The following is a 25,925-nucleotide window of genomic DNA, read 5'->3' on the forward strand; positions in this document are numbered from 1 at the left end:
GGTGCCCCTTTAAATTTTCCAGTAGAGTATACAATTTCCTTATCAAAGATGGACTTACCATACTGTTGCCCATATCCGCCTGTACTACCATAGTCGACTGGGTTGTATATAGACCCATAAGCAAGCCCAATGAATGACTGTCCTCTTCCGCGTCCACCGCTGCCACCGTGACCTCCACCACTGCCTCCACTTGTACTGCCTGAGAATGAAGCGAGGAAAAAAAAGAGAGGAAAAACCCATTTACTTATTCATACTGCTTAATGTCCCATACGAAGGACAAAGCAATTATGGTAAAGTATCTTGCTCAAAGATACAGTGTCATGGGACTCAAACTCACACTCCGCTGATCAGAAACACCACAGCTTGAGTCCGGTGCTCGTAACCACTCGGCCACGACACTACCAATTATAGTGCACGAGGCCTACAGGCTCCGTGTCCCATCAAAATTATGCAAAAGAATCTTGCTCAAGTGTACAAGTGTCAAGACTGGTACCCTAACCCACACTCCGCTGATCAGAAACACCAGAGCTTGAGTCCGATGCTTGTAACCGCTCGGCCACAACACTACCAATTCTAGTGCACGAGGCCTACGACCTAGTGTCCAATCCATAAGACGAAGCATGGTAAAATATCATGCTCATAAGATACAAGTGACTTACCATATCCCTGACCCGGTCCTTCGGAGGGTTCAAAGCCTTGACCTCTGACATCTTTGGTGATGTATCCGCCGTGATCAAGGTTGATTTCACCACCGGAGTACACAGCCACAAGATGAAGCGCAGTCACGTCAAATCTGTCATTGGATTTGAACAATCCACCTCCGTAAACCTAAACAAATAAAAAATACAAAAATTGGATTATTGAATTTTCCGCACTCGTATAAAATCAAGCTGCATGTTTGGGTTGAGCCTGTTGGCTTGATGATGGCACTAGTAAACTGATAATGAGTAAACAGCCACAACAATTGACCAACTTTTGCTCAAACAATGGGCTCAAAGAAAAGGGTTTGGGACTGTATTGACAGTTTCCAATGTTCCCCATGTAAACATAAAATCTACTCAAAACCAAAATCAGGCATTTCTGTTTCTGTTTAATTTTCCTTACATTTTACCTGACAAGAGCAGTTTAATTTCTTTTTACAAGATTAGCAATGTCTGAAAAAAGGGGAACATAAAACAAAAATGAATGGTCTCTTATTGTAAAGGTTAACGGTCAAAATGTTTTTTTTGTTGCTTAAAGGCAGTGGACATTATTGGTAACATTATTGGTAATTACTCAAAATAATTATTAGCACAAAAACTTACTTGGTTACAAGTAATGGAGAGCTGTTAAACATTGTGAGAAACGGCTCCCTCTGAAGTAATGTACTTTTCGAGAAAGAAGTAATTTTCCACGAATTTGATTTTGAGACCACAGATTTAGAGTTTGAGGTCTCGAAATCAAGCATCTGAAAGCACACGACTTCTTGTAACAAGGGTGGGTTTCTTTCTGTCATTATTATCTATATCTCGCAACTTCGACGACCAATGGAGCTCAAATTTTCACAGGTTTGTTACTTTATGCTTTGAAAATTCCAATAGTGTCCAGTGTTTTTAAGATTTGCAAAGTGTATAATTTGTTGTTTAATACAGTTCTAACACACAACGGTGTATACGGGTAAAACCAATAATGAAAAGTCTATACACTTACTGTCAAATTAGTTAGATTCATCTCCATGCCAACGTGTTTATCATATGAGAACAGCTCAAACGTTCCCCGATCCTGCACGTGAACAGAGGCCAGTTGAATCTCACCAGGCATGCTGTCCGCACCCATACTGCCATTGGTGTCAATGTACACATACCCACCATCAAAGACGTACAAGTTGTCTATGCCTGTCACCTGTTAATTAACAAACATAAAACATGTCAGCATCTATGCTTCAATCCTGAGAAAACCCAATGTTGATAACACCTTTGGTTCAAAAGACATGAAAGAAGAAACACCAAGAAATGCGAGAGAATAAAACTGAGAAAAAGGGGTTTAAAGTCGAGTTGTTTATTGAAAAAACAACAGCACATTTTATTTCAATGCTAATTTTAACCTCTTATTGATGTTATTTATCAAGAAGGGAAGTTGGCAGTACAAAAAAAAACTATATTGGCACTAAAATTTTAACCATATATGTGTAGATATAATTTCACACCTGTTGGCCCTTTTTTGGCTAGTTTCTCCATACTGATTTTTCTGCCAATCTACTCTTTTAGCATAATCGCATCACATTCCATTTGTGTCATGTTATACCATACCTTTCCCGATGTCTTCATCTGCACTCCCTTGAAGAAGGCTCTGCTTGGCATGTGCAGCTTACCCGTCTCATAGATACGACTATTGAACGGTATATCCGGGTGTGTCACATTAACTGAAACACCTTGGGAAAAGCCCACATGAAGATACCCTTCAAAAAGAAAAGTTGGTATTGTGTTTAAAGTATTGATTGATATTGTTCTGGAGTGCAATGTGTCTTGGGAGAAACACTCTGCACCAAACAGCGTGGGGTGGCATGAGTGGCTAGTGTGTAAAGCGCTTGCCTCTCACCACTGTGGCCAGGAATATAACCAGGGACACAGTAGTGAGATGCGAGCGCTTCATGCTAGCATTTACGCACTGCACATAGCATGGGGGGGGGGGGTGGTATGAATGGCTAGTGCATAAAGGACTTGCCTCTCACCACTGTGGCCAGGAATTCGAACCAGGGACACAATGGCGAGGGACAAGCGCATACACACTAGCAATTCATCCCACCCCATAATGTTTTATGCAATGCGTGCACACTAGTGCATAAAGCGATCACCTCTAGCCACTGTGTCCCTGGTTCGATTCCTAGCCAAAGTGATAAAAGGCAAGCGCTTTATGCACTATTGTGCATGCACTGCACAAAACATTGTTGGTTGGCATAAGTGCTTAGTGCGTAAAGCTCCTATCTATCACAACTATGACCCTAGTTCGATTCCTGGCCCTAGCAATCTACAACATTATGGTAGGTACATGTATAATTGATGAAACTTATGAGTACCGGTACATGTAAGATATTGTCGCTTTTGGAACATATAATACATTGAAAATGTGCCACATTGGCAATGAAAGTGTTGGTTCGCAAAATAAATAAAAAAATTCAAGGCGTGTTTGTGTGTATCATTGTATTCTGCTATTGAGACATCTTTCCAATCATGTGCAAATCATGGCAGGCGATTTCGTGCACTTTTCACGGACCGACTCGCCCGATCCAAGGCAACGTGTCCCTTTAATGTTTAATATTTTTTATTCATCCTGTAATGCGAGCTTGCACTGTTGGATGTTGAATAAAAATAAAATCAAATAAAATCAATAAAATCAAACCAATTATCAATTACCAGAGGTATCTCCAAACAGTTCCCCAACATAGACATCAACCTCAGTTCTTAGATCTCCATCTGGCAAGATGGCAAGCTGGGCTCCACCAGTGATGTACAACTCATCAAAACTATAAGAATTGGTTCCGGTTTCCGGTTCAATCCATGTACGTGCGCTGCTCAGCTCCCTGTACTTGTATCTGGAACGAGTTTTCAAATAGTTGAGTATAACAGGGGAACCAATCCAACCCTTTCCGCCACAATGGCGGTTTTAGTCAACCAAAACAAAAGAAACCAAGCCTGTGTATGAGCACAAAGTCATTTGTTAAGAAGCTGCAAGTGTCCATGTTTGCCCTGCAAGATTAGATCTTTCCAATGATTGAAAAATGATTTTATTTGCAATCCCTTCACATTTGAGTGGAAAGATCTGAAATATTCATTCTGGTGTAAGCACTGTTTTATCAGTACTTTCCTGAGTTCTGAGAAAAATATCACAGGCATATTACTCAAACCGACGACCTTTGCAATTCTAGAATGTCATACCAACTAGACCAGCGAGATTGCCCGGTAGCTAGAGGCAGTTCGAATACTAAGTTTTAGCAGCGGGTACTGCAACAATCTGAAATGCCAAATACATATAGTGAGTGCCAAATGGTTGTGTGGAAAAAAAGTTTGGGGTTCATAGATTACACTGATGAATCAAAGAATAAGCTTGAGTAAATTAGCTGATTTTAATGATTTTTTACTGAAATAAAAAAAAATTAAATCAGCAAAATATTTGGTATTACCTGTGTAAGAATGTGGCTTTATGCTTGAGTGGTCAAGCAATATGGGCACCAGCAGTTGTTAAGGACAAAATATTTCGGTAACAAGAGGGTTAACACTAGCAGTGCTCCGGGCTGGTTAAATATAATAACAAAAATTAGGAATCCTTTGTATATATTACAAAATTAATGATGATATTGCTTGCAATGATACAACATAAATATACACAAACCTGTCATGGACACTCTGACCATCGACAAAAATCTCAATTTCCGACATGGCGGCATATCTATTATTGCCAAGTGTTGAAGACAGAAAAAATGTCAGCTTGGTTGCATTCCATCGAACAGGGAGGTCAGCATAAGAGCCGTAGTGACATGAAGAACTGGGAAGGACATAGTTACTGGTTACATCCTTCACAACGCCGTCTGAAGTAGTTGACTGCACCTGGATGTGGAAACATTTGGAAATAAACGTTGTCATTTTTCCTTTCTGAGTTAAATTTTAACATAACATTGTTAATAAAAAAAAGTAAAAGTAAAAATGAAAAAAGAAGGTTTTTTTGCTATAAATTTTAAGAGTGATAACCAAACATATTTCTTCCCTTAAAGGGGCATTGCTGTGAAATCTTGTAAAATGTTGCTGGTTGGAGTTGCTCCTTGTCCCTGAAGAGTTGTTCTTATACTAAAATACCTTACGTGTGTTTTTGTAATTAGTAGTGAGTAGTGGTTAAAAAACTTCAAGATTTTCCTCTGAAACTAAAACTAGTGGAACATTTTGTAGAGTTTAAATTGGTCCTACAAAATGGCGGACTGTGTTCTGCTGGAAATTGATTAAAGTAAAATGGTAAAGTCTGTCCAGAGCCAATATGGCTCATCAGGTCGGTGTTGATATCCGATTTCCTTGGGACTAAACCACAGAGAATTCTTCAAATTTTACACTGGTAAATGGCACCCAGAGACCTAGAGTTAAAGGAAGTCCCCATACAAATATTGTTATTACCTTAAACCTGGTAGGGAACCTGCAGACCGGGTACACTCTAACAGTGTTGATAAAATAATCGTCCTCTAGATTGATTGTGAGAGTCGTTGAGGCGTCATGACTCAGGAAATACTGGTGGAAGTCATCATTCAGAGTCTGATCAAACAGGTAATGAATCAGGTACGACGTTCCATCGTTTGGGTTGCCATAGTAGTACGGGTTGCGGTTGTACACGCTTGAACTGGACGTCACTGTAACCCCAGACGTCGAAGTAAAGGATGACGACTTGCTGTACGTGGCCGGCGTGTTGCTCAAATCAAGACGCCATCCAATATTCTCAACCTATATGGGTAAAACCAAAATGAATATTCTTTATCCCCGAGGCCAATTTAACATCTATTATATTGTTGCAGTACCCACTGCCTCTAGCTACCAGGCAATCTCAGTGGTCTAGTTGATATGACACGCACTGCTCTAGAATTGCAAAGGTCGTGCGTTCGAATCCCACTTAAGAATTGTCTCTGTGATATTTTTTCACAGAACTCCGGAAAGTTCTGAGTATACAGTGCTAACACACATCGGTCTACAGGGCCTACATGTATGGGTAAAACCAAAATGAAGATTCTCAACCTCGTTATCGATGGACTGTCTTCCGTCGTTGTCGACTCTCAGAACGCTCAACTCAGTGCCAAGATTCTTGAGGTAGAAGGTTCCAGAGGCACCAGCCTCAGCGGAGGAATAGACAGGACCTCCGTGGACGTTGTAAGCCCCTTGGAAGAAGTCGTGGGTCACATTGCTGGTGTGGTAGACGGTGATACGTCCCCCAGAGCCACTGCCACCAGAAGCATCTCCTGAGCCTCCCATTGATTGGATTGCTCCTGTGTGGCCTCCTGGGACATGAAGAGGAATGAAACATTGAAAATGTCTAGACACTGTGAACATCTCATCAATAATGTAAAATTATTTTATGCATATGTTGGGATACATACTGGTCTTTGCAGTTAGCTAAAAATGTCCAGTGCCTCTAATACAAACCGATGTTAAGGATACAAACAAATAGGGTATGCCATGGAGCGGAAGACAGGGCGTTATTTATGGCATTATTATATCAAGCAGTTTAGATTTCAGCAGTCATGTGTGCTCATGCGTTGTATTGACGCCCTCTTGTGTTCAACCATGGCCACTCTCCAACAGCTTCAAAAACGCTTGCTCCGAACAAAAGTATGCAACGAGATCATTGGAACTAAACAGCACCACCATTCATGGCAAGTTATAAAAAAAAACACTGGTAACTTGGGCAGGGGTAAGCAAATAAATTTCAATCAATTATGAAGGTCAACTACAAACCAGTCAGAGCTCCAGTCTGGATGAGGATGCTCCCACCGCTGCCACCAGAAGCTCCTGATAGGGAACTTGCTACACCGATGTCCAAGCTGTTGGCTTTGATGTGGCCATCTACTCTCAGAATTCCCTTCACATCAATGTTCAGGATGCCACCGCCTAGACACAGGAACCAGTACAAAATGTCAAACTGTTGTCCAACCTTCAAACAATTACCGTGCAATTTGAAAAAACTATCAATACTTGTAATTAAACTTGCGGCTACACCCATGTAATAACTCTCCTTTGAGGAAATGTTGGCTCTGAAAAGAGCCGGTTTGGTCTTTACGTTTCCCATTATATGCTCTGCTCATCTTCAGAAGAAAGCTGGAATGCCGGTGGTGATTAAAAATAATAAACCAACAAAACTTTTTATTTTTTTAGTTTTATATATAAGAGCAATTGCACACAATCGTCAAATAAGAAATTGACAAGATGAGGCCATCTGTAAGGCCAATCAACTGGTACACTGCTGTTCAGAGTAGAAAAGTAACTATAGACAGCATACATACGTAGCATGAAGACAGACTGAATAGTTAGGCAGTGGTAAACTATACAATAAATACAGGGTGTTTCCGCAAACTGAATTTACATCGATACCTCACCCAATGCCTCGAAACCCATCAAAGTAACCCAACAGGCCAGGAGTCGATTTCACGAAAACTTTGGACAAGTCCTAGAAGATATTAAAAACTTAAGGCTAGTCCCGTAAGGAGTAACTCGTCCTAACTCGAGATAAGACTAGTCTTAACTCTTTGTGAAATGCACCACTGGAAGACTTTGAAAATGTCATCACATTATTTTAAAAAAATACAAATGGGGAAGAGATTCTACCTATTCCACCACGTGGTCCTGCACCTCCACTGCCGAAAGCTCCAGGATACAAGAGGTTACCGTAGGGGATGTTGCGCTTCAGACGGCAGCTTATGATCCCACCGCAAGCTCCTCTTCCTCCCATACCTCCATGAGATGCACCACTGTTACCAAGGCGATGGGAAACACCAGGTGCTGTCAAAGAAAAAAGAAACTCATAACTAGAGGACATGGGCCCTGTTTGATAGAGGTGCTTAAGTGGAAAATATTGCTGAACAGTTTTCTGCTAAGCAGAAATGAGCAGGATACCAGTCACAAATTATGCTTGTTACATGGTAGTTTGGCTGATATCGTATTCTGGTAAGCAAAAGTTTGTTATGCTTAGCTACTTTTTGTGCTTAATAATAAGTAGCTCTATGAAATTGGGCCCTGGTGCTTGATTCACATAGTCTTGAAGAATACAACTTTGCTAAGAACGTAAAAGTATTGCTGAGCAAAAACACTTGGCCCATATCACCATAACATTTTGCAAGCTGCTGATGCTACATTAGCTCACCCCACTGATCCTTATCTCAAACTAAAAACAAATTTTTCAACAGACTCACCTTGTCCAAGATCTGACAGGTAGCCTCCATCGCTAACATCAACATTACCCCCATCGTCAACAGTCATGTTTCCATCGCACTCAATCTTCAGGTTCTTAGCATAGACCAGACCGCCACCTTCAACCACCAGGTTGTCAGCATGTAGGGAGTACTGCTCCGGATGAGCGAAGGGCGCTGAAAAATTCATCACGCTGTTGGCTTTGACGATAACGGTCCCATTGAAGCGATACTTCAGGCGAGGCAGATCGTTCGTGGATCCAGTGAGGTGGGACTGAAGGGATGCTCCATTGTACATGGTCATATTGTGGATGTGATCCAGTCTGCCTTCCACACTGATGAAGATATAACTGAGGACGGTGTCTGGGGCCAGTCCAAGGTAACCTCGCTGGTAGATGTACACGCTGAACGGGATATCGATGAAATCTCTCCGCAGATCCATGATTTGGTTCGGCCCGATGTGGACGACGCCGGAGCGGTCACCAATCATATGGAGAAAGTGAAGTGTAGCACCGTGATCATATGGATCGGTTAGAATTGCAAGATGAGCGTTGCCGTAGATTTGGAGCTCCTCAAAGTGGTAATCATGACTCCCACCAGCTAGGTGATGCCCACCCGATTGAGGGAGCAGCCATGCCTTGAAACTGTCCTGTGAAATATCAGAATGGCTCTGTATTTTCACAATGTATGGACTCTCAAGGTTGCCGTTTTCAACAAGCAACGTCCGATGCTGGTGGCCTTGGTGATAGAAGAAGACTGTCCCGGGTCCACCTGATTCGGCTGGCGACATTGCTCTACCACCGTGAGACTCGAACCGGCCGAGAAAAGTTTGGTTGGAGTGAAAGTACAGAGCAGTACGACCGCCCGAGCCAGAACCACCAGCTGTGTTTGTCTGGTTACCACCATTAACTGAAACCACACCCGTTCCTTTGATCAGGGAACACTCAATCAAGATGCTCCCTCCGCTGCCGCTACCGCTTGTAGTGTCACCTCCAGGAGCTCCCTCTGAGCTAAGAATTCCATCATTCTGGAATGTGTCGCTGATGTTCAGAAAGATAATCCCTCCACCGCTGCCACCGTTTGTACCTCCACCTGCACTGCCGAACTCAAATGGTTCGTATAAGCTTCCGTACGGCTGTCCTGTTTTAAGAGCTTCTTCACCACGACCGCTAGTGCCACCATGTCCACCACCAGAGGAGCCTCGAGTTGCGCTGAAACCAAGTCCAATGTTCACACCACTCGAGATGTTTTGGGAGTCAGAGACACTGTACCCCTCACCGTTGACATTCAAACTCCCTCCGTCATCAATTGTAACATTCTCCACATTGATGGACAGTCGGGTTCCGTGGAATACACCCCCGCCTTCAACAAACAGCGCGACGGCTTTGAAGGAAATTCCAGGGTGGCCAACTGGTTCAGTAAGTCCAAGTATGGTGGAGTTATCTTGGATGCGGACAATTTCAAAATCATAGTGGCTTGGATCATCGTGCCAGGTTCGCCCCCCATGCTCCATGGAGAGCAAGCCTCCATGATGCAGTGTCATGTTCTCAATGTGTGCTAAGACTCCATGCAGCCAGATGCTCACACCGTGAACGATGGTAAACGGAGCAAGACCCAGGAAGCCGCCTGCGTAGACACGCGCGCTGAACGGCAAGTCGATCTCGGGCCTGAAGAGATCCAGTTCCTGATTTCTCCCGACGTGGAAAGTTCCAGAACGATCACCGATCATGTACAAGAAAAACAGAGTAGCGTTGGTGTCAACAGGCTCTGTAAGAATTGCAACGTGGGCAGCGCCGTATATTTGTAGTTCTTCAAAGTGGAAGTCGAACTTACTATTGGCAAAATCGTGGCCACCTGACTGGGGTAGAAACCAGGTGCGACACCTGTCAAGAGTGAGATCAGAGTATGTGTCAATAACATTCAGGGGGTCCAAAGGATGAAGACCACCATTGTCAACAATGAGCGTACGATGCTCGTACACCATGTGGTACAAGAACGCTGTTCCCGCACCCCCGTTCTCAGCTAAGTTCGGATGTCCTGCTTGTCCACCCCTTGAATGGTAATTGAATCCAGATGCAGTTTCATTGTTTACAAAGTACATTGCAAGTCGGCCGCCAGCTCCACCACTCCCCGGGGAAGTGGGATGTGTGGATCCGTCACCCCCATTGAGGGCAAATCGTCCATACCCTTTGATAGTGTGGCAGTACACCCAGACGCTCCCACCGCTGCCACCGCCTCCACCATTTCCATCAGCAGAGCCACCATTTGCTGTCACCTGGCCATCAATCTCGATTGTGTCCGTCACATTCATCCAAATCAACCCACCACCTCGTCCTCCAGAGGCACTGTTGATCCCAAGTCCCCCTGCACTTCCAAAAACATAGGGCTCATAGAGGTCTCCATAAGCAAAGCCAGACGTTCTTCCTGCAGAATGGATGCTGATCCCACCGCTGCCACCATGTCCAGCACCAGACCCTAGACCAGTGTTTAAGTCAGGCATACCAGGATTGACATCTCCATGCAGAGACAGATGAAAGTGGGTGTCATTTCGATGCATTGAATCATACCCCAACGCATCTGCTGCAAGTTGTCCACCATCATCAACAGTTATGTTCTCAGCGAGAATGGTCAAACGAGTCCCATGATATAGTCCTCCACCTTCTATGGCAAAGACACGCACCTTGAAGGTAATGCCAGGTTCTGAAATAGGATCAGTTGTTGCTTCAATCTTTGAGTCATCCTGAACACGAACGAACTGAAACTCATAATGGCTGAAAGGACTCCCAGTTGTTCGTCCGCCATGTTGAAGCCACATGTACCCACCGTGATGAAGGGTTAGGTTCTGAATGTGTGATAACAACCCAGCCATGTGGACTTCAACACCATGGACGACAGTCTTAGGTGCTAGACCAAGGTGTCCATCATAGTAGACGTGTACACTGAATGGTAAATCAATTTCCTCTCGCTCCAAGTCCATCTCTTGAAGGTCGCCAACATGGATAGTTCCTGACCGGTCTCCAATCATATGCTGAAAGAATAATGTAACCAGACGAGGACGCGAAGGAGCAACAACCAGCCCATTGTTCAACTCATCAATCAGATTAACATTACCCTGTGAGCCGTTGGTAGCTAACACAGCCATATGAGCACCATCATAGATCTGCAGCTCCTCAAAATGAAACTCATTGCTCCCTCCGGCAAATCCATGACTCCCCGAGAATGGAAGAATCCAAGCCCGACAGCCATCCTTGTTCAAGTTGTCCCAGTCAATGGCTTTAGTTCTCGGCACGAACCCAGCATTCTCAAGGAAGAGCGTCCTATGGTCGTGGTAGAGGTGGTAGAGAAAAACGGTTCCTGGTCCGCCACCCTCGCAGTCCTCGCAATCAATGCCAGGTGCTCCTCCATGGGATTCGTACTTAAAACCATTTGCCGTGTCGTTCTGCATGAAGTACAACGCCACTCTTCCTCCGGCCCCACCTCCAGACCTTGATGATCCGGCCCCGCCGTTTGTCGCGATCGTTCCGTATCCTTTGATCTTGGCGCAGTGCATCCATATGCTCCCAGCGCTTCCACCTCCATTGTTGGAACTAGCTGTGTCCCCGTCGTTCCCATTGGCAGATACGATCCCATCGATAAGGATGGCGTCAGTGACGTTGAACCAGATACGGCCACCTCCAGAGCCACCCTTCGGTCCACCACCAGCACTTCCGAACTCCTCTGGCTCATAGAGATCACTGTAAGGCTGACCAGTCTCCTCAACACCTTAAAAGGAGAACAAATTCACAATCAAATTTTCAAATGTGTTAACAGATATCAAAGTTTCTTTGGAACAAAAAAAATATAAACAATTAGAAGACACGACTGATATGGGACAAAGATCAGCTGATTGCATTTTTCTAGGGTTTTCAGTTAGTTGTAAATTTGTTGTATAAAAGGCCGAAATGAATTTCCCATCATGGATAATAAAGTGAATTGAAATTGAAATTGAAATTTTAAAAAGATAACTTCAGTTAAGAGGGAATTATTTCAAAGAAAGGTTGTTTTAGTATGAACTTCATGATAAGTAGGCTTTTAGACTCACTTTACAAAAATCGGTCTTTTATCTGTACTTATTGTGTATAATAATTATTCATTGTCTAGTAGGTTACAAATAGGTCATCAAGGTCTTTGTATTTCCAATGGGTGAGACATAATGCAGTATGTCACATGTGGTTATAAATTAAAGGGTCTATGTACTCTTTGTAGGACAAAAAACGTAATGTCCACATATTTACATTAAACTTACACAGTTTGAAGATAATGATAGTAGAAAGCTTCCCTGAAAATATTACCTAATGAGGTGCTGTAGTTTTTGAGAAATTAGTAAAATAGTGTCATGAAAATAATTTTCGTCTCAGTGATCATGAGACGAAAATTAGTTTAGCATGTAAAAACGTATTTTCATGACATTTTTTACTCATTTCTCAAAAACTACAGCACCTAATATTTTAAGGTACGCTTTCTACAATCACTATCTTCAAACGGTGTAAGCTTAATGTAAATCTGTGGACATAGTGTTATGTGTTACAAAAAGTACCAAAACCCTTTAATGATGTAAAAAAAAAAACTCAATTAAGCCTCCTATTTTTTGAAATAAACCAATCAATAAATAATAAATTCGTACCATAGCCATGTCCTCCACTTCCTCCATGTCCAGCTCCTGATGATCCAACAGATCCTGTCTCCCCGAGGCCAGGGTTGATAACCCCATGTAGACCTTCTCTCCGACTGCCATCAGGATTCAGACTGCTACCATTCAGGACAGAGTATCCCGTACCATTGGCACTCAGCCTGCCCCCGGCATCAATGGTGATTACTTCAGCGCGGACATAGAGGTGTGTGCACTCAACGAGACCGCCGCCATCCACCTGGAGGCTTCGGACGGTCAGGTTCATTCCGAGATCCTGGACAGGGTCCGATATCATATGGATGTAACCCTCGTCTTGGACGTGGATTGAGTCGAATTCGTAATGACCAGACGGAAGATCACCTGTGTGGCCATCTTTGTTCAACCAGAAGCGTCCCCCGTGGTGCAGTATGAGCGTGTTGATATGACTCAACGCCCCGTTCAGGAAGATGGTGACGCCATGCACGACGGTATCTGGGGCCAATCCAAGATGGCCGCCCTCGTAAACGTGGACGTTGAAAGGTAGGTCGATGGTCGGACGGTACAGGTCAACGGATTGGTTGTTTGCGATGTGCAAGGTGCCTGTGCGATCGCCGATCATATTCTCAAAGTAAATGGTGGCATTGGAGTGAGGGGGGTCGGTGAGAATGGCCAGATGAGCCCGACCGTAGAGCTGGAACTCCTCAAAGTAATACTGCTGATCTCCTGTCAATTTGAAAGGAGAAGAAAAAACTTGTCAACCAACACTTAATGACTGATAGTCAGGGCACATTTTCATAGAGCTGCTTAAGCACAAGTAGCTGAACATTTTTTGTATTTATTTATTTATTTATTTCCAGGCAAACAGTACATACAAAGAATAGGCAATAACAATATGACCGAAAATAGTCACTATCTAAAGGCGATCCAGACAACAAAAATAACAAAGGCACAAAAGGGCACAATGTCAAAAACGACATAAAAATTTAAAAAATAGTACATCAAATACCATTACAAATTATGCTATACATTGTACATGTACCACAATTAGGCTACCAGATTAACTACCATTTAATATGTACAATTTGTGACCAGTATCCTGCTCATTTCAGCTAAGCAGAAAATACTTAAGCAATATTTTCTCTCTAAGCAGCTCTCTATGAAATTTGACAAAGAACTTTATAATGAGGTTGCAAAGCGCCAGGATGTGTCCACCACAGATCAAAAAACAAAATCAAAAGATGGCCCAAAATAAAAATCACTGTCGACGATTCAAGTGGGTCTTTTCAGAAACAACCCGGCTCATTGAAATGTTGAGTTGTCAACCACCGTTTGTTTTTCAGAACAAACACTACTCAAAAGAGATTTACACATTGAGCTACCGCAAACCTCAACTGATTGTCCAAGGTATTTATGAGTTCCACGCTCTGGGAGAATCTCCCCATTAAATTCGTTCTATCACCTCCTTTGAGTCATACAAAAGTCCGAAAAACCCACCTCTTTTCTATACAGCATTAATTACCTTGCTTGTGTGTTAATCTTCGAATAAAATCATTCAGTCAATTGTAAATACTTTAACACATTACAGTATTTGTTAATATACCTTGTAAAAAGCCTCGAGATAACTTTGTATTAGCGCTATATAAATAGTTGTCTATGCAACCTTAAGTAAGTTCCATGTTAACCGGTGGTCGCGATTCTTGTCTTGATGACCCATCGTCCCTGAACGTAGTTGCCAGAAGAACATTGGAATTCCACCTGAAATCGGTTGCGCTATATAAATCAAATATATTGTAATTATTATTAACTACCTGCAAGATCATGATCTCCGGATGAGGGTAAGAGCCACGCCCTGCTTTCATCTTCAGAGAGATCATCGTAATCAGAGATCACGTTCTCATCTTCCTTAGGCCCCCTGCCGATGTTATTAACAATCAGCGTTCGATGTTTGTATCCTGTACAAGTAGAGATAATGACAAAACAAATTCAACACACAAAATATAATACTACACGTATGCAGTTCTTATATAGTACTGTTTTCTCACAAATCTCACAGTTCACCCAATTGTTAAGAATTTGAGTTTAAAGTTGTCTATGCAACCTTAAGTAAGTCCCATGTTAACCGGTGGTCGTGATTTTTGTCTTGATGACCCATTGTCCCCAACCACAGTTGCCAGAAAAACATTGGAACTCCACGAAATTGGTTGTTTAAAAGAACGGACAATGCTTGCAACTCAGCAGATTCTAAGTTTTGGTTTCCAGAAACAGACGGGTGATAACTTTGACTGCCAGGCTAGCAGATGTGAGGCATGGCTACATGTACCTCTTCACATCCGCTAGGCATCATGTCTGGAATTCTTGAAAGTCATCTGAAAAACTCATTTGCTTTTATACTAAGCTAAGTTATTATAATTTGTGTTTATTCCTAGATACTATGGACAGCACTTTGTAACTTTTGTAAAAGGCTATTATAAATATTATTAATCATTATATTATTACCATTGTTAAACACATTCGTACTATTGTGAGGTCTTACCAGTGTGGTAGAAAAACATTGTCCCTGGTCCACCAACCCCTGCCTGCTCTCCCCCTGACAGACCCCCATGGGCCTCAAAGGACCCTGAGAAGGTGCGGTTCTGAGCGAAGTAGACTGCAAGACGTCCAGCAGATCCACCGCCTCCCTGATAGGAATTGTAGACACTGCCAGCACCTCCGTTAACTGACACTCTTCCATAGCCCTTAAAAGTAAGAAATCACAAAATATTAACACAATTAAACATAATGGGTGTGAAGCCTGCAGCCGATTTCACAAAACGCTAGGATTAATCCTATCTCGAGTAGGATGGATTCAATGCATCCTAACGTCCATGGTTACGGAACATACCTTGCGACCAATCAGAAGTTAGGAAGAATTTGGTGAAATCGACGGCTGGATTGTTATATCCAAACTTGCTAAGGAGCTAAATGGCACCTACACATACACGCTCATGATTTTTATGGGAAACATTGAAAAAAGTCTATTCAGTCAGATACCATTTCTTTGATCCTCTCTTTGAGTGGAAGTAGGTCAAAGCTGGCAGCCATTTTGTACCAGCCGCTTGCAGCCGCTTGCAGCCGCTATGATCTCTAAAGGGTTAAACATCAGAAAATCTGAAAGTTTACCTGCATCAAATTAGTCTTGATCCAGATGGATCCGCCACTCCCACCACCGTTTCCATACTGGGTTGAAGACTCCCCATCAGCAATGATCTCTCCATCAATCTTCAGCGTCTCAGCGATATTCAGAATCATCTTCCCGGCGCCTCGCCCTGCCTTGGGACCGCCTCCTTTGCAGCCCATGTGTGAAGGCTCCAAGACGTGACCGTAGGCTGCTCCGGTTTTGGGTTGATGGGTACTGCGACCACCACGACCTCCATGACCAGCCCCTGTAGAGAAATCAAATCCATTTGTTGCTAAACGAAAATATTCTTAGTCCCTTTACCCCAGCTATAACCAATGACTAAAAAGTCTTGTTTGTTCCTGGATGGTCGCATTACTTTCACTTTTTGAAGAAAGAAAAAAACAGTCAATATGACAAAGTATGAATATCCATTAACACGTAATCAAATCTTTACGATTTAGTGTCTTGGAGTGTCTCTGAATTGGACAGCGCCATCACTTATTAATCATTTGTTGTCTATGGACTGTAAGTTAGTTAGGGCAGTTTGTATGGATTACGAAAAAATTGTATATGCATAATTTTGAGCTCCTAGCCAATGGACTTTATTAGTCAAGAGTGGTTTCCAGAGTTAATGTTGGCAAAAAGAATGGCGATCATGAACGCAGAATTCAGCAGTTAACAGAGCTATGAAATTGGGCCCAGAACTACCCTAGGCCGACATTTCTCATTTCTCATTTCTCATTTCATTTCAGATACATTTATTTCATGTCAACATCAATCAATACATTGTGATAATAAAGTTCAACAAACATATACTAACTTGTACAAATGAAAACTTGATCCGGTTAATGAACAATAAATAACAACAATGAACATACCTGAACCCCCATAACTGCCAGACGGGTCTTTTCCCGCTCCATCTTCCTCTTCACACGGTATCTCATGAACATCTGCCACCACTCTTCCCAAATCATCAACTATCAAGATGTCGGCGTTGATCTCCATTCTAGTGGCGTGCAGGTGCCCCCCGCCTTCAACCTTTAACCTCTGCACACTCAGAGTGAAATTTTCCAATGTGTCGTCGCCGTCGTCGACTGATGCGACTTCTCCGTCAGCGGCGATGGTCAGTGAGTCGAAACGATAGTGACCCGCCAGTGACCCCTCTAAGAGGTCGAGGGAGGTGTCGAGGGAATCGCTGAGGAGACGGGAGGTACCGGTTTGTGAAAGTAGGAGATGACATCCCTGGCCGATGGTCAGGTCATGGATGCTGATTGTACCCCTGGACAAAAACAAAAATAATAATAATACCAATAATAGTGGCTTCTTATATAGCGCACATATCCATTACTCAGTGACACTCAAGGTGCTTAAACATACAGTTTTTTTCCTGCAAGTTATTTGGGACTACGTTTGAATTATGAGATCTACTCCTTTTACATAGCACCATGTAATGTTTTAGAAGGTGCTGTGTGTGCAATATGCTGCCAATCAAACCAGATACACAGGAGCGCACCCCTTCTCTTTTCGATAAGTGCATTTGTGGTTTTTTGTGCATTACACAAAATAGTCCATAAGTTATAATAGATAGACCGGGGTCGAAATTAATGGTGGCCTGCTGGCTTGAGACTAGTGAAAATATCTGTCCGTGCTTGGGGGAAAAGGAAATTCCTCGAAATTGCAAAAGTCATTATCGCTGGTGCCGTCGCTGAAAGCATAAACAGCAGTGTTGTCCCTGGTCCGCACACAAGTTCTGTAGACGGAATTCTTTTTTCCTTTTCCTTTTTGTTTTGTTGTTTTTGTGGGAGGTTTTGCGGAATGATTTCAACTTTTTTCAGCTCCATGATTTCACAAAGTCAAACTGCTATGATGAAGACGTGATCACATGCAAAATGTGAACATTCCCTTCAATTGACTTGGAGTATTTAGTCTTTTTTTCAACCTACCTGACCACTATGGTTACGTTATAACAGGTGAATGTTGGAGGCAGAACGAGTAAACCGCCCTCGTACACATGAACGTTGACATCAAACTCTGCATCATCAGCAAAACTGGCGACAAACACTTGACCATTGCCAATGTGCAAAAAAGAGGTGTGGTCACTGTGGAAGGTACCAACTCTCAGTCTAGGAAAAAAAAATTTAAAAATATTATCAACATTTAAAAATATATAATAAAATTAATTTTGGTTTTACCTGTACACCTGTACAACTTCATACTCGGAACTTTCCCAAGATAAGATTATCCAGTGATATGCAATTATTATCTGGTCCAAAGACCCCAATCCTTCTGAATCATTAACTATGGCAAAGTAACTTTAGACTGTTGGAAGTAAGGAGCCAGACTATTCTACCCTTACTACATGACCCCAGTCCTCCACTATTACAGAGTTAAATATAAGAACTAGAGGGCGCACGAGTGATGCTTCGTGCACAAACGCCATGGGACTGCAAGATGACAAGCGCGTCATTCTGCACGCGCGTTGAATATGAATCACACGTTTGAGTTTTTTTTTATTGAACGCTCACGCGATGCTGTTTGTTCAACTTACAAAATGGCCACACAAACACACGCTGTGAGATGCCAGCGTCAACTTAGAAAATGGCCGCCTGCGCGCATGCCGGAGCGCGTATATAGGCCAGTGCGCCCTCTAGTTCTTATATATAACTCTATGTCCACTATCTACCTCCTCTATGGTCCTTTTCGAAACCACGACTTCGGCTTTGGATTTAGCTCAGGCTAGCTTGACCCTGCCGTTGTTTTGACAATTGCGCGTGTTTTGCATACGCGCTCAGGACTTCAGACGCGAGGATGGAGCTTGAAGCCGAATCCAAAGCCGAAGCTGTGGTTGCGAAAAGGGGCCTCTGTCACTTCACACTAAATTGTTTGGACTTGAATAAGATTGGACAGCTTGACCCAGTGGGCCTACATGCCTCAGTCCTTCCATTCTTGCTCTATGGTTCTTCTGAAGCCTTTATTTTGGCAAAGAGGAAGTAGTAGTAACCAATGGCGTCTTACTGTGTCAAGTTAGTCTCTGCAACCAGGTGTGATTGGTTCACAATGCGCACATGCTCAAACTCCAAAGCACCATCCAGGTCGTCATCCAGCAGCCACGTGCGGCTGGAACCAAGGCTGGGCTGGCTATACTGCTCGGGTGTTATGGTCTCCACTAGAGGTGGTTGGTTGAGGTTATCGATGATAAGAGTGCGATTCCGAAGAGCAGGTGGCAGAATCTGTCAAAGAAAAAATTGATAAATTATAGCAGCAGGAACAACTTCCCCGTTAAAATATCAGAAGTGAGAGTCATTGCAGACACAAAGGTCCGCACTTATGATGGGAAGCTGTTATGGTAAGATATCTAGCTGACATGACCAGGGCCCATTTTTTAGATAGCTGCTTAAGCACAAAAAACAGCTAAGAACAACAAAAACATGCTTACCAGAATAAGGTTACCAGCCAAATTACCATGTCACAGGAACAATTTTTAACAGGTATCCTGCTAATTTCTGCCTAGCAGAAACGTGTCAAGCAATATTTCCTACTTAAAGGCAGCTCTATCAAATTTGGCCCAAGAATTTGATTTGTCAAAATAAAATTAAAATCTGACCTCGAGATAGACTGTCCCTGCACCTCCAGGCCCACGATTATACCCTGTACCGCCGTGAGCCTGTAGTCTTCCAAACCACCAGTCCATAGTCCGATAGTAAACAGCGAGCCGTCCACCTCCACCACCGCCTCCAGAAGATCCACCAGATCCTCCAATAACCTTCAAAACAAACAAACTGTAAAATCACTGGATGTAACTGACGACTTTGCGCGCTTGCTACATGATAAGCGTTCTTTACAGATTGTTCCTTTAGGCTACCTGTCCCGTTTGAAACGTTGTTTGCAGGTAATAAATAGAGTCAAAGTATTCAAAGGTGATCAGGGCCGAATGCCTGAAGCTTTATAGGAATTTATCAACTTATAGGAATTGCAAGCTGAGTCAGTTATTTTCTACTCAACATCCAAGTGGATAAACATTGAATTGTCAAAAAGTAGGAGGGTTGACTGTGTATGATCTTAAACTAACCTGTATTTGTCCTTCACCCTCCATCTCTCTCGTTGTGATCCATATAGAACCCCCGCTTGCTCCTCCGTTGTATGTCCCAGTACCAGGAGCTCCATTTGCCTGTATGACACCTTCAACTTCCAGTGTAGTATCAACAGTCAGTCGCAGAATGCCGCCCCCTGAAAACAAATCCAGTGTACTCAACATTAAGGCAGCTTGTCGGATGTCGTGGCTACAGCTAGGGCTACGGCTAGGGCTACGGCTTCCTCATCATTATTGGTTGAAGTATAAAATGTCCTTAGCATTACGAGTAGCAATGGTCATAGCCATGTGGCTGGCAATTTGGAAACGGCCTAAATTCCGGTTCATACTCATTTGGATGAGAAATGAATTTTTACGTCACAAATTTGCAACAAATAATTAGCATCAGTGAAAATGTGCTCAACTCCTGCAAAACATTCACAGTGAAAGCAGGGCTATTACATCAAAAATTGCATCGCATCGAATTCACAGGGCTTTGATTCGAGGGTGCGTGCATAATTTTTGCAATAATGGAATAAAATAGTAGGCGCCGAGGTCTTAAACTGCCATTTGAAAGCGCTCAGTGTCCTGGCTGACCGAGTTGAAGGCAATCAATAATAATAATATTAATAGTGGCTTTTTATTCAGAGTCCAGTGCTCTTATCCACTCGGCTACGACACGCCTGAATTCCCAAATGTTTTAGTGCAACGTTGATTATAAGTTGTAACTAAACTCTACCTTTGGCTCCGTTTACTCCTCCTCCACTACCAAACGCTATGGGTCTATGTAGAGATCCGTACACTGTACCTACAGACAAATCTGAAAGTTTTTGACAATTTAAAAGACTGAATAAGACTTCAGTTCTTAAAGAGGTCTTTAGGTCTTTTTGCAACAGACCAAGTTACCACAATTTCACACTGCGTGGGTTTTCCCTGGAAAAGTTCTCTATGGTTTTCCTCCCAAATCTAAAACTTCACACCATTCTTTTTTAATTTGCTCTTTTTTTTTTCGAAGTTCGCTGCTTATTTTTTAATTTGCTCTTTTTTTTATAGAAATTCACTGAGTTTTTTATTTGCTAAGAAAGACTAAAAAATATTCTCACCGGATGAACCTTTACTACCGAGCCCACCATATCCAGCCCCTGCCCTCAGCCCATCACTAGAGGGCGCTCCAGCTCCCTCCTCCAACCCCATGGCGTTTGCTGTAATCACACCACCACTGTCCACCACCAAGGAGTGACCCCTCAGATCCAAAACAGATCCTTTAATAGTTCCACCTCCTTCAACAGTGACCTTGCCAGACCTTTGACCTTCGCCTTCTCCTGGTGTTACCTAATTGTATTCAAATAAAAAATTTAAAAGGAGAAAGTCAGAGGCCCATCACAACACTTTTGTCCTTCCCAATCCCATGGCCACAAAGAAATTTGCTTAACAGCTTTATGAAATTAGGACCTGGCCCGAAACTTTGGCACTTGCAAAGTAAGTGGAGAATGGTGATCGTAAGCACAGATTTCGGCGGTAGACAGAGCCATGAAATTGGGCCAAAGCCATGGAGAACAAGCTTGACGCCTACAATTAACAATTTGTTTATTTATTTATTTATTTGCTTGTCTAACTTCTGGTGTTTGTTTTTGGTTTTGTTATTTAAGTTGTGCTTTGTGTATATACAGATTATTTATATTTACTTTAAATTATTTTTATTTTTCCAAAGAGAGTATGAGTTTGCCTCCCTATGTGACTGGATTAACAGGCTTTTGAGCTACAGTGTTTAATTAAACTTTTGTTGATCCTGGCCATCACATTAGGGTTGTTTTGTAATTTCCTGTGCCCTTACTGTTTGTCTTGCCTTGTATTCACTTTTGTTTTTATATTATTTATTTTACATATTGTTATTGTTTAATGGCGAAATAAAGAACAAGAATAAGCATAAGAAAAGAATGCATGGCATACATGAAACCCGATCTTTCTATTGGTTCCGGTCCTTCCCTATGGAACTCACTACCTATCAAACTGGAAAGGAGACTTCCTACGTGTACCCCACATTGAAGAAGCAACTCTTTTAATAAGCTGTTTCACCTTTAGTATATACATGTATTATTATTATTGGTTTATTAACAAACATTCAAACTTGGCAGCCAGAGGCTGAATTGCGTTTAAAATTACAGAGCATGAGAAAATATACATACTATTTTTAAAATTACCGAAAAACATTAAGATATAAAAGTATCTATTTAAGTACAAGTACAAAATGCAAGAAATACAAAGACTAAAATACAAAAAACTTTCCACTAGGGAGGCATAACACACCTCTTGCTATAAACTCAGTTAAGTGCTACTATTAATTTAATATTTTAAAAGATCATAAATAGAAGCACGAAAAAAACAATTGCACTACAAGAGCATGCAGCAAGAGGCAAGTTAAAAATAAATAGCAATTGCACCAGAAACATGTACATAGTAGTTCCCAGATGTCAGCTTACATCCCAGGTCAAAATTCCAGTTGAACCCAGTTAACTGGGGTCAACTGGTTCAACTGGATAGTGACCAAACTCGTCCATTTTCCATATTAACCAACTGGTTTGGACCAGGTTTAACTGTGTTCAACTAGGTTGAAATTATAAACCAGTAGGTTTCTGTCCATTTTCCATATTAAACCAACTGGTATTAACTGTGTTTAACTAGTTTATCAACTGGTTTTCAACTAGTTCCCGTTAAACCCAGTTTAACTAGGTTCAACTGGAATTTTGACCTGGGATGTAGTTAAGGTTTTCTGCGCCAGCAGCCGATTTCATGAAACGATAGGATTAATCCTATCTCGAGTTGAGTTCAATGCGTCCTAACATCTCTGGTTATGGAACTTCACTCGTCCTATTAAGTCCCAAGATTAATCCAAAGTTAGGAAAGTGCTACATTATAAAGTCTCCATTATAATTATTATACATGTACAATACCTCTAGGACCCATGGATCGTCTGCTTGTCCCTCGTAGCTCTTGAGTTCAAATAGACCATCTTCCTGTATGGTCACCCCAACAAAGCTCAGGCTACGTGTGCTGGGCAACTCCATCGTGAGGGAACCACCTGGAGATATTAACAATCATAATTCATAAATACCCCAGACAGTTTTGCTATTTCTATTGGTGGAGAGCACAGCGCTTGAAACAATATAAAAATTCTTGATTAATTTTGATGTATAGGCACAATTAAATTTGCAACCATCCCAAACCATTGAGTGCCAACCATAGAGTTATATATAAGAACTAGAGAGCGCACTGGTGATGCTGCTTGCACAACGCCACGGGACCGCAAGATGACAAGCGCGCCATTCTGTACGCTTGTTTATTATGGTGTTTGTTCAACTTACAAAATGGCCGCATAAACACACCCTGTGAGATGGCTGTTTTGTCAACTTAGAAAATGGCCGCCTGCGCGCATGCTGGGGCGCGTATATAGGCCAGTGAGCCCTCTAGTTCTTATATATAACTCTATGGTGCCAACCCAAATTTGTCTGGCAAACTCGAGTCCACTCCTTACGGGTGATTCACGTGAGTTCCAACTGAGTATAGACCGTTCCATATTAACCTATGACATGTTGGTGTCACATTAAACTTGCCTGATCCAACCAGCAAATGAGCCCTTGCTCCATCCAGTGTCCCCCACAGTGTGACGTGTGAGCTTATCAACATGGCACTCGGGCATGCAGCGGCTGTCAATCTATTCCAGTCAAAGGACTGGCGGAACTCTATGGTGGCCGTCGGGAGAATGAGTGTGGCGTTCTCATAGATGACTGGTGCCCAAGTTACGTTGAGACGTTTGTATGGAGAAACCTGTGTCAAAGAAGATTTAATCAAATCTAGTCAAGTTGAGATTTACATCACCCTCGTAACGTTTAAAAAACTTGCTCTCTTATCATTCTTTTTTTTGATTGACATACTTTCGAGTAGGTTATCAATGAAGAGACTTACACCACAAGATCAAATACTGATAATGGTAAACCTATATTTTGCCACGTTTTTAATTTGTAAAAAATATTCTTACTTACTTACACCGATGTGTATGTGTAAAACCAAAATGAATAATCTTTGTTCCCAGATGCAAATTTAACATCTATTAAATCTTTGCAGTACGTGCTGCTAAAACATACGATTCAAACTGCCTCTAGCTATCTAGGCAATCTCGGTGTTCTAGGTGGTAAGACACTGCTCTAGAATTGCAAGGGTCGTGGGTTCAAATCCCACCCAAGTGATATGCCAGTGATTTTTTTTCACAGAACTCGGGAAGGTACTGAGTATACAGTGGTAACCCACATCGGTGTATATAGGTAAAACCAAAATGAATATTTTTTATTTTACCTTGTTAATATCCAAAGTGTGGTATGGTCCAACATGTAGATATCCAGTATCATCCCCAACGACCTCTTCAGAACGCACAACGGTGCGGTTACGGTCAAAGGTCAACTCTGCCCCGCCGTAGATCTCAATCAGCGTAAACTCATACGCAAAGTCGTCTAATGGCGGCAGAAGGTACGCGATACCACCTAGGTTGGTAAAAATACGTAAAAAGTCAAACAAATTTGCAGGACAAAATCTGGTAATAAACCACAAGGGAATTTGATTGGGTAATTCCAAATAGATTTTGGGCTGAACAACAAAAAGTTGACTGGAGTGGGAGTTGACCCTGCAAAGGGCTACAAAGAGCATTTACCAGGAGCTCCAACATAAGCAAAAAACATTTTTATGGTGTCCATACGAACTGCACTAATGTCCTTGTAGTCCTGAGCAGAAGTTATGATCAAGTATCAATCCTCCAGAGAAGCACTATTCACGTTGCGAAAATAGTATCTAAAAACCCCTAAAATCACAACTGTTTAAGGGCATATCAATATAAACCACAAGGGAAACTGACTGGGTAAATGATTAAAGGCACTGGACACTATTGGTAATTACTCAAAATAATTATTAGCATAACAACTTACTTGGTAACGAGTAATGGGGAGCTGTTGATAGTATAAAACATTGTGAGAAACGGCTCCCTCTGAAGTAACATAGTTTTCAAGAAAGAAGTAATTTTCCACGAATTTGATTTTGAGACCAAGCATCTGAAAGCACACAACTTCCAGTGTCCAGTGTCTTTAAAGGGCATTCACGCTTATCAAACATTTTTCACAAAGTACTGAGTATACAGTGCTAACACACATCGGTGTATGGGTAAAAACGAAAAATTAATATTTTTCACAAAGCCTACAAATCCTATGCTGGGAGGAAGGGGTTAATGCCCGCCGTGCATTCATGGCCTACAGTCTGTTTTGTTATACCTTTTGAGAGTCAGATAAGGTGCGTCCTTTACGCAGAAAATTAATGCTGTCATTATACATCTGTTGAAGATGGGTACCCTCTCTGTATGTGTTTAGAGGCTTTTGCGTTAGTCGCTTTACAAATGTCTTTGTTATAATTATTATTATTTATTAAATTCTCTTTATATTTCTTACATCTGTGATAAACTGGGTTCGCATGTAATTCACATTCAAATAACTCTACCTGTATGTTGAATAGTGTGAAGAAAAAAAAAACATTTTCTTTGTACACTTTTGGGGGGAGGGAGGGGGTATTGAAAAAGTATGGTTCGTACGCTTGTGAAATTGTTGATAACTGTGAACAGCCCCTAATCTTATTGCCACAATCAAAATAAGTCAGTATATGAACAAGCCTCAGCCCCCTGACCTCACCTGTAGAAATGTAGTTGTTGTAGTCCTCTGAAGTGGCTCTGCTGCCACTGGGTCTTGTTACCTTTGCACTTTGACATCGGTTATCAACGCGTAGGTTCTTATGCACCGGTACCTGACCTTCCATGTAGGCGACCCCAGGCCCCCCTGGTTCTGCATTGGAGTTAGCAACACTGCCACCTATAAACACAAAATAGACCAGTAGGTCAAACAGTGTGAGTAGGGGCGGGTCTAGCCTGAACATCTGACATCACACTTTGAGCCAGTGATACGCCAGAGACTGGCCCCCAGTCCAGGTCAATCCCCGACCATAATCACCTTTCACCTACATTCATTTCACATGGCACATGGAGATACACAGTCAAACTATACACACAAAAAAAACATGCAAGTACATGTAGCCTACTGGACCACAGTGC

The 25,925-nt window shown here is 42.2% G+C and overlaps 1 protein-coding gene across 1 annotated transcript in view; it reads right to left on the reverse strand.

Moving 5' to 3' along the window:
- Nucleotides 1-24,229, reverse strand: part of LOC117301055 — a 33,815-nt gene extending 9,586 nt beyond the window's left edge. Inside the window, exons 1-25 of the mRNA XM_033784938.1 lie at nt 24,137-24,229; nt 23,398-23,611; nt 22,738-22,865; nt 20,890-21,118; nt 20,526-20,606; nt 19,787-19,944; nt 19,322-19,480; nt 18,733-18,947; nt 17,661-17,840; nt 16,596-16,996; nt 15,720-15,982; nt 15,094-15,295; nt 14,369-14,512; nt 12,576-13,283; nt 7,916-11,674; nt 7,332-7,505; nt 6,465-6,617; nt 5,748-6,007; nt 5,139-5,459; nt 4,369-4,583; nt 3,393-3,571; nt 2,289-2,437; nt 1,690-1,881; nt 660-828; nt 59-199 (exon numbers count right to left, since the gene is read on the reverse strand). Coding sequence (XP_033640829.1) covers nt 59-199; nt 660-828; nt 1,690-1,881; nt 2,289-2,437; nt 3,393-3,571; nt 4,369-4,583; nt 5,139-5,459; nt 5,748-6,007; nt 6,465-6,617; nt 7,332-7,505; nt 7,916-11,674; nt 12,576-13,283; nt 14,369-14,512; nt 15,094-15,295; nt 15,720-15,982; nt 16,596-16,996; nt 17,661-17,840; nt 18,733-18,947; nt 19,322-19,480; nt 19,787-19,944; nt 20,526-20,606; nt 20,890-21,118; nt 22,738-22,865; nt 23,398-23,470 — 8,653 coding nt within the window. The 5' untranslated portion in view covers nt 23,471-23,611; nt 24,137-24,229. The remainder of the gene's footprint in view (nt 1-58; nt 200-659; nt 829-1,689; nt 1,882-2,288; nt 2,438-3,392; nt 3,572-4,368; nt 4,584-5,138; nt 5,460-5,747; nt 6,008-6,464; nt 6,618-7,331; nt 7,506-7,915; nt 11,675-12,575; nt 13,284-14,368; nt 14,513-15,093; nt 15,296-15,719; nt 15,983-16,595; nt 16,997-17,660; nt 17,841-18,732; nt 18,948-19,321; nt 19,481-19,786; nt 19,945-20,525; nt 20,607-20,889; nt 21,119-22,737; nt 22,866-23,397; nt 23,612-24,136) is intronic.
- Nucleotides 24,230-25,925: the final 1,696 nt, after the last annotated feature.

Source organism: Asterias rubens, chromosome 16 (genome assembly GCF_902459465.1).
Source record: "Asterias rubens chromosome 16, eAstRub1.3, whole genome shotgun sequence".
NCBI classification, from domain to species: domain Eukaryota; kingdom Metazoa; phylum Echinodermata; class Asteroidea; order Forcipulatida; family Asteriidae; genus Asterias; species Asterias rubens.